Source organism: Eschrichtius robustus, chromosome X, assembly GCF_028021215.1.
Source record: "Eschrichtius robustus isolate mEscRob2 chromosome X, mEscRob2.pri, whole genome shotgun sequence".
NCBI classification, from domain to species: domain Eukaryota; kingdom Metazoa; phylum Chordata; class Mammalia; order Artiodactyla; family Eschrichtiidae; genus Eschrichtius; species Eschrichtius robustus.
The window spans coordinates 44,917,387-44,926,601 of record NC_090845.1 but is presented as its reverse complement, the minus strand read 5'-3'; the positions used below and the strand labels follow the sequence as shown (position 1 = coordinate 44,926,601).

The 9,215-nt window shown below is 49.6% G+C and overlaps 1 protein-coding gene across 4 annotated transcripts; it reads right to left on the bottom strand.

Annotated features, from left to right (window-relative positions):
• Positions 1–927: 927 nt before the first annotated feature.
• FTSJ1 (FtsJ RNA 2'-O-methyltransferase 1) lies at positions 928–9,215 on the bottom strand. Of its 4 annotated transcripts, none has more exons than XM_068533765.1 (13): positions 8,943–9,215; positions 7,221–7,379; positions 6,888–6,957; positions 6,699–6,789; positions 6,274–6,352; positions 4,803–4,855; positions 4,664–4,717; positions 4,475–4,577; positions 4,289–4,372; positions 3,483–3,586; positions 3,196–3,393; positions 2,938–2,979; positions 928–1,494 (listed from the first exon to the last, which is right to left on the bottom strand). In XM_068533765.1, exons 2-12 carry the CDS (start codon positions 7,339–7,341, stop codon positions 2,947–2,949), a joined length of 990 nt encoding a protein of 329 aa, XP_068389866.1. In that variant the 5' UTR covers positions 7,342–7,379; positions 8,943–9,215; the 3' UTR covers positions 928–1,494; positions 2,938–2,946. The 4 variants fall into 4 exon arrangements, with proteins under 4 accessions (XP_068389866.1, XP_068389868.1, XP_068389867.1 ...); XM_068533767.1 differs by having other exon boundaries at positions 3,483–3,580; XM_068533766.1 differs by lacking the exon at positions 8,943–9,215 and adding an exon at positions 8,809–8,925.

Below are 9,215 nucleotides of genomic sequence, written 5' to 3'. Positions count from 1 at the left end.
CTTTCACTGCCGTGGTCTGGGTTCAATCCCTGATCGGGGAACTGAGATCCCACAAGCCACGCAGCACAGCTAAAAAAAAAAAAAAATTTGTCTGGGGAACCCTTTGGCATCTGATCTGATCAAGTCTGTGGACCCCTTCATAGAGTATTTTTGAAAGCATGCGTGTGCATGTGCATACACACACACACACACACACACACACACACACACTCAAATACACAGGATTATGGAAACTAAATAAACAGCATGGAGGTTCCTCAAAAAATTAAATAGAACTACCATATGATCCAGTATTCCCCGTATCCCAAATATATACTTCTGGGTATATATCCAAAGGAGATGGAATCACTGCCTCAAAGAGCTATCTGCACCCCAATGTTCATTGCAGTATTATCCACAATAGCGAAGATGTGGAAACAACCTAGGGATCTGTTGACAGATGAATGAATAAAGAAAATGCGGTATATGCATATGATAGAATATTATTCAGCCATAAAAAAAGGAAACCCGCCATTTGTGACTACGTGGACAGACCTTGAGGGTATTATGCTAAATGAAATTAGTCAGAGAAGCACAAATACTGTGTGATCTCACTTATATGTGGAATCTAAAAATGGGTGAAGGTGGTCAAAAGGTACAACACTTCTAGTTATAAATAAGTTCTGGGGATGTAATATACAGCATAGTGACTATACGTGTCAATATTATATTGTATATTTGAAAGTTGCTAAGAGAGCAAATCTTAAAACTTCCCATCACTGTAACTATGTGAGGTGATAGATGTTAATTAAACCCACGGTAGTCATCTTGCAATATACACATATATCAAATCATTATGTTGTACACTTCCAACTTACACATTATATCAATTATATTTCAATAAAACTAGAAAAATAGTTACCATGTTAAAATGAAACAACATTGGGATGCTATATGAACTTTTTTTATTAATTCATCAAATTTTAAGATCTTATTCAAAGTGGTGACCAATGTGAACAATATTTTAAGATGCCTGCAACGACTGTAACATAACATAAAAAAGTAACTGTGATCTGTATTGGTGGAAGTTGCAGGCACTGCTTTTACTATTGTGATTTGATGCCAGCATTCAGATCCGGGAGTATAGCTAAAATTTCACTTATATTAGTGAAAATAAAGATGTAATGTTTCCCTCCATCAAATCCACACATAACCCTGACTTCTACCCAGGTTAAGAACCCCCGCTCTCAGGGTAAATTCTGGACATAATCAGGACACGGCTGGAAAGATTTAGAGAAGAGGCAAGACCCCACTCAAGAATCCCCTCTGCAGTGCAGACGGACATTCCGTGATGTTTCTTTCCTCGCTGTGTTCCTGGTGGTTGCTGCAGGTTCCCACTCGGAGCTTGTATGTTCAGGACCGGTTGATGAGATATTTGAAAACAAGTTCATCAACTCAAGTTCTGGTTTTCCTGACAGCAAACAGCTTCCGAGTCCTTATCAGATTGCCAGCTAACTAAAGGTCAAAGTAAAAGGAAGTTTTAAACCAAAATGTTTCCCCACTGTCTTCTACTATAATCATTGTTTGCTCAGCTACTAACATTTTTTTGAAGTTTTTCCCTTTACTTTCATTGTGAACCATAACACACAGAAAAATGCATAAAACATATAACGTTCATTCTCTTTGATGTGTAGCTCTCCACTGCGAATAAACCAGGATTTAACGATCCATTCTACAGCTGATGGATATTTGGGCTGTATCTAGTCTGGGGGTACTACAAATAGTGCTGGCTAGGAACATTCTAGTACTCACTTCTTAGGAGTGGAACTGGCACACATGCAGCTTTAGCAGATAAGGCCTCACAATTTTCCAGTGGCTACACCATTATATGCTGCCATGGGCGTCTTCAAGAGTTCCAGTTGCTGCACATCCTTCCAGACGCTTAGTATTGTCAATCTTTTTAGTTCTAGCCTGCATTTCCCTGATGAGCAGCTTTTCATGTGCTTACTGGCCATTCTCATATTTTCTTTTCCTTACTGATTTATAGCAGTTTTTTAAATATCAAGGATACTATATATAGGGATTATAAATATCTCTTCCCATTGTGATTTGCCATTTCATTTTTTAAAAGATGTCTTTTTTACTTCTTATTTTAATGGAAGACTTGGTCTGAATAACCTGCAAAGCCATTGCCAGACAGGGATGTCCTCTGATGTGGTATCCTGAGGATGAGAAGCCCTCCAGCACTGATAGGTTTAGCCCAGACTGTTCCAGGCAAACTGGCTCTTCACTGCTCCCTCACATACCAGGCAGGGTTCCACCTCAGGGCCTTTGTATTTGCTATTTCCTCTCCCTGGAATGCTCTTCCCCTAGATAAACACACGATTCCCTCCTTCATCTTCTTCAGGTCTCTGCTCAAACATTACCTCAGTGAGACCTTCCAAGATAACCTTTTTAAAAACTGCAAACTGCCACCCCCTAGAATTCTTGATCTCTTTACCCTGCTTTAAAAATTTCTTCATATCCCATATTACTTTTACATTTTATGTGTGTGTGTGTGTGTGTGTGTGTGTGTGTGTACATATATAGAGAGATCAAGATAAATAGTTTGTGTCTGTGTGGGTGGCAACTCCTGCATTTAGACTGTGTTATTGCTTATCACCTCTTTCCCAAACTAGAAGCTCTGAGGGCCAGGATATTTGCCTGTGTTGTTCCCCGCTCTATCTTCAAACCTAGAACAATGCCCAGCACACAGCATGTGCTCAATAAATGTTTACCGAGTGCCTCAATATGTAAAATCCTTAAAGCAGTTCCTGGCACGTAAGATCAGGTGTTTTAGTAAAGGTTTGCTGACTGAAATCTTACCAGTTGATGTAAAAGTTTCAAAGGTGAAATTTTACTCAGTTTTTTCTTAAAGGTGCCATTTACTCAAATTCTTAGACAAAAAGGCAAATTTACCTTAACATCTTAAGGCGAACGGTTCATTTCACTGTCTTCCACCTACCCAAGAAAAAAAGAAGGGACTCAGATACTTGGCTAAGCTTTTCCGTTCACTGTACTTGGTTTTACCCATTGGTTTTTATAGCTATTGGGAGGCAGGGAAGAGAAGTTTGTCCCAGAAACCATGTGATTTGGGGCAGAAGGAGGCACACGAGGAAGGGGTCACTGTGGGCACAGAGAAAGGGCACTAAGGGCTCTGGGCCCATGTTTCCAGACCTCAGAGGCCAGCAGGGTGTGGCGCTGTGGGGCGGCCAGGGACTGGGGCAACGTGTCCACTGTGCTGATGGGGCAGTCCTGGGGGCGGATCTCCTTGGCCAGCCGCCCCTTCTTCTTCAAGGTGCAGGCCTCCTGGTACGGTGGTGAGATGGGGGGCTGCGTGGGCGGAGTATACTTGTATTCTGAGCCGTCCTCTAGCTGCAGGGACACATGTCGGCAGGGGGTGGTGAGGACCTGGGAACCTAGGACAGCACCCCCCATCCACCCACCGTTGGCTGGGCGCTTACATCCAGTGGGTAACTGCGGTCCGAATCATAGGCACTCAGGTCCCCACAGGTCACAAATGGTACAATGATGCGGGTGGGACCATCTAATTGGTTGAAATCTGGATCTGACAAGCAGGGAGAGATGAGGCAGGACAGGGCTGGGGTGTCTGGGACCAGTCGTGACTCAGGCTGCACCCAGGATGGGTACCGAGGCCTCCCCAACGTATCCACCAGCTACTCTTGCCCTCCTTTATCAGAAATCCTTCATTTGGTTCAGATCACTTCCTCAGGGAAGCCTTCCATGATCACCTGTTCTAAAACACACCACCCCCCCCAACCCACTTTTCTCCGACTGCACTTATGCCCACCTGCCATATACTGTCTGGACTTTGTCTCACTCAAGTGTGCCTGCCACAAGAGCCACTCTGTACTTTTTCCCTCTAGGGGCCAGTCTGAAGGCCCTCACAGGATGAAATTCCCACACAGGGGTGGGGTTTCCACCTGGGGCGTGACTGAGTCTTCTTAGTCTAGAATCTCCGCAAGCAAGTGGAGTCTCCCTTGGGGTAGGACTCAGGATCCTCCCAAGACAGAATTTTCACCAGGTCCAAGAGTTACCACTAGGCCACTGGGCTAAAGATCCTCCTGGAACAAAATATCCATACAGGGGTGGAATTTCCAGAGGGTGGGGCTGAGGATCCTTTTGGGACAGAATTCCCCTAAGGGGCAGAGTTTCCACCAGGGGGTGGGGCTGAGGGCCCTCCTGGAACATAAATTCCATTGGTGGACAGACTCTCCCCAGGGATGGGGCCCAGGGCTCTGGCTCTCACCGTAAGAGTGGTCCAGCAGGGGTTTGGTCAGGTCCGGCAGGAAGCCCTCAGGGGGGTCATAACCCTTACAGACAGCAAAGGCCTCTGCGGGGATAAGGTAGAGTGAGGGGCGACTGCCACCACCACCCTGTGCGGATGGGTCCCTGAGATGCGCACCCCCCAGCCTGGCCCCTCCACCCCACTGACCAATGCTGGAGTTCCGGCTGCTCTTGGGCTTGGCACAGAGCACGGTGGAGAAGAAGACACGCAGCTGACTGTAGATCAGTGTCACATCCCGGCCTCGGAAGATCTGCAGGGTGGGGAGGCAGAGATGGAGGCATGAGGATGACCTTTGGAGACCCCTCTCTACCCCCTACCAGGTTCCCCGAGCCTTACCTTGGCCACAAAGCAGCCCCCTGGCTTCAAGACATGCGTAGCAATGTTCAGAGCCTATGGGCAGGAGAGATGGCTAAGGGTGAGGTGGAGACAGCCAGGAGGGGGCCAAGCCGAGGCAGGGGCAGCCAGGGTTACTCACGGCTAGGAGGAGCTGGGCCTGCATATACTCATCAACATCATGGAGGCCGGTTACTGCAGCAAGAGAATAGTGTTAGGGGGCCATCCAGTCTAGCTATGCTCCCATTCTAACCTCCCAGAGGTTAGAGCGCTAAAAACATTTCCTAGGCTCTCTTACTGCTAAGGTTCTGCATGCAAATACTATCTGCCAACTAGATGCGTACTCTGAGCTCCTAACCCTTAGGCACTCATTTTCATTCTCAAAACAACCTCAGGCGCGAATACTGTTATCATCATTTCTACCTCCAGTCCAGACTGTTCCTCTTAACTCCAGACTCAGATCAGAACGAACATCTCAGACTCAATACATCCAAAAACAAACTCCCGATCTCCCTGCCCAAACCTGCTCCTCCCATCATCTTTCCCATCTCATCTGATCCTTCCAGTTGTTCAAGCCAAAAACCTTCGAGTTACCTTTGACACACACCCACCCACCACTCTCTCCTCACACCCACATTTAAGCCATTAGCAAATCTTCTCAACTCCACATGGACGACTGCAGAGGCCTCCCCTCCCCAGGTCTCACCCCTCACACTGCTCACAGCAGCCAGAGGGATCCTGTCACAACCCAAGTCAGGCACGGCCCTCCTCTGCTCACAACCCTCTCATGGTTTTCCCCACGCTCTCATCTCAGTGAAGAAGCCAAAGTCACCACTGTGGCCCAGAAAGATCCACACAAGGATCTGTTCTCACCTCCTACAACTCTCCTGCTCACTCACTCCAATCCAGCCACACTGATCTCGCTATTCCTCACACATGCCAAGCACCCTCCTACCTCAGGGCCTTTGCATAGGCCAATTCCTTTACCTGGATTGTTCTTCCTCCAGACGTGCCCCTGGCCCATTCCCTTGACTCCTTTAGGTTTTTGTGCTAAAGCCAATGAGGCCTTCCAAGCTTTATTTAAAATTCCTACAGGTACTCCCCTCTTCCCTCTCCTTTTCATTGACATCCCCATGGTACCTATCACCTTTTGACAGGCTACATAGCTCAATCACTTGTTTCTCTTCTGTCTGCTCCCACTAGAACACCAGCTCTATAAGGTCAGAGATTAGTAGAATTTTATTCACAAATATTTTCCCAACATGTACAACAGTGCCTGACACAAAACAGGTGCTCAGTAAATGTGCTGAATGGATGGATGGCTAACTGACTGAAAAAAAAAAAAGAAAAAGAGTGAACACTAAGATGGAATTGGACAGTTGCAGAGAGGCGAGCAATAAGAAGATGAAAGGGTGGACAAAACCCAAATGGTAGAGTATGGGAAGGGAGAAGACAGAGGCAGAGAATAGGAAACAGAAGTAGGGAGAAGTTGCTAGGTGTAGGAACAGCTGACAGTGGAGAGGAGAGGCAGTAAAAGAAGCCAACAGAGGCGGGACATACAGAGAAGGACACACATAGGGCCCCCGCCTGGCCCCCCAATCCCTGCTGTTTACCATCAGGAGCCCCGTCGCACACCACTAGGTCGGCGGGGCAGCCCTCAAAGTGCTGGATGATCTCCTTGGCAGTGGACAGCTATGGAAGAGAGGGAGGATGAGTGGCCCCAAGGCACCCCCTCCACAGCCCTCTAACCCCACCTGCCCTTGGCCCTGGCCCGCAGCCCCTGGGTCAGCCAAATTCTCAGGCTTTGCCTAAGACCAGGCTCCATCTCTGGGATCATTTTTTGCTGTCTCTCTGTGATGACGACAGGCTGGCTCTGTTTCTCTGCTGTTACACTCTCTTGGGTTCTCTCGGTTACTCTATCTCTGTCTGTCTTTCTCAGTCTGTTTGTCTTTCTCTTTTTCTCTTCCACTTGCCGTAGCCCCCAGGTTGGGGGGCCTTTGCCAAGGATACACCCCAACACCCCAAGCCATGCTCTCACCTGGGTGATATCCCCCTGGATCTGTAACACACCTGGTAGTGGAGCCATAGCCTGAAGATCCACGGCCACGACGTGGCCGGACCCCTGGCCCCTGTGGACAACACGGTCCATGTCAGCCCAGTTATCACTCCTGGTCCACCCTCCATCTAACCTGCCCTCCCACCCTCCCATCTGGGACTCCACACTCACCCAATCTTCTGGCTCAGCACCTGGCTCCAGCTGCCCGGGGCCGCACACAGGTCAACTGCCCGCGTCACACCTGAGCACACACAGGAAGGTGTAGTGGTCAGCTGCACCCACCTCTCCAACCTGGGACCCTGCAGAGTTCACCCCTTTCCCCTGGGCAGCACTCGTATCTGTCTGCTGCCTAGATGCCCAGCTCCTTTCGCGTACCTGCCTGGCCCCTGCCCCACAGACCCTCCAAGTCAGCCCACCTACCACAGGGAGCTCTGTAGACCTAGCCCACTTGTCTATTCCCTTCGCCCACCCCATCCCCCAGTGACTCGCCCGCCAAGTGGGGACCTTGGAAGAGTTGGAATTCCTCGTCAAGTTGTAGCAGCTTGAAGGCACTGCGGGCACGCCAGCCATTCTCCTTGGCTAGGCGGTAGTAGACATCCCGCTTGTCCTTTGACGTCCGGCCCATCTCACACACTGTTTGCCCAGGGACCTGCCAACAGCAAGCTGACGCCGCCCTATATCAGTAAGTGGGCCATCACCTACCTCTGCAGGGCAGCGAGAACCACAAAAACTAAACCGGGCTCATCTGACCCGTGTGACAGCTCACTCAACAGGTGGGAAGGCTGGAGCCCAGTCACTAACCCCAATGACCTCACTGAGCCTGAAGGACCCCACCACTGAGCTCTCAGGCTCCATCACTAACCCCACAGATCTCCCCCAAAGAGCCCACAAACCCAACCCTTATCTCATAGATGACCTATTACTGACCCTGTCCACCTCCCACTGCTGTCACTCACACACCACATATTAAACCCCACTATCAACCCTTCTCTGCCCACCTTATCCCCAATAACATCTCACTGTCTTCCCAGCTCTCCTCATTGCCCCTAGAGTCATACAGCCCTACTAGCCCCCCATTAATCCCTTGCTTTCACCCCATTATCCTCATACTACCTCACTGCACTCCCCACCTCCTTCATCTCTCTCCCCTGAAGAGATTAGGCCCCCAATAATTCCTTTATTACTACATCTTTATCACCACCGCCCATTAATGCCTGGAGAATCATGGCCTATTAGTCCCCCATCGAGCTCTCAATTACTATGATTTATCAGTCCCCATTAACCTGGCCCTCCAACTGATCCTTCATAGATCACACCACTAGCCCCCCTGTAACCCTTCCCTACCACACATTCATGTTAATCCCTGATAATCATACATCAGTTCCACATTCTTCCCTCACTGCCCACCTTTCTCCCCACCCAACAATCACTTGATGATCACACCCAACAGCTTACTATTACCCCCTCTTTGCTCACTCTGCTCCTATTAATTCTTCAATGATCATACCATCATCACCCACTAAAATCTTTTGATTACAACACCCCTTCAGCCTCTCATTCTCTCTTCTTTGATCACTACTCCCATTAGTTCCTTGATCATGACTTTTACCGGCCTCTATTATTCCCTCCACAGCTGCACCATTATCCTTTCAATCACTATGCCCCACCACTCTTTATTAACCCGTTGAATATCATACCTCCATCAGTCCCTCAAGGATCACACTCCTACCTGCCTCCCATTATCTTCTAGTTGCCCACTCTACCATCCCCTCATTAATTAACGAACACATCCCACTGGCCCCCTTGAACACATCGACTAAAACACGCCTTTTAGCCCTCACTGATTCCCCAATAACACTCCCACCAGACCTCTATTACACCCACGCAGCCCACCAAACCTCCACACCCACCCATTAACAGCCCTCTGGCTACACCGCCGGTCCCTCCTCATCATTACCTGAAAGCCCAAGTCCCCACTGGGACCACAAGACCGGCTCCGCCGGTATCTGGACCTCTGCGCCCCCCGCCCACCCCCAGACCATCCCGCATGAGTGGGCCCCTTCTCCAGACAAACCTTGGGTCTGGAGCCTACCTGGTGCCAGCTGCCCGGACTACGCAGCTGCAGCGCCGAGGGCGAACTTGCCTCCTTCCCTCACCGGCGGGACAGCGCAGGCATGCCTCAACCGTCTTGGCCGGGACCCAAGTCCTCCGCGCCCCAGGGCCTACCTTAAACTTTCGGAGTGGGGAGAAGCGGAACGAAGGAGGCCGGTCCTCAAGCAGCCCGAGCCTCGGCGAGAGCGCAAACCGGTGAGAAGTCGTAGGGCTTCAGTTTGTATTCTTAGTTGATCCGAATGTCTGTCGCGCATGCCTAAGGGCGACCGGAGCGTGGAAAGCCTGTCATCGTGGGACGCGGTGACTCGCGCGAAGCGGGGACCCGACCTGATCGTACCACGTGAGTTCCGGCATCTCGCGCCGACGTAGCCGGTCGGGCGAACTGCC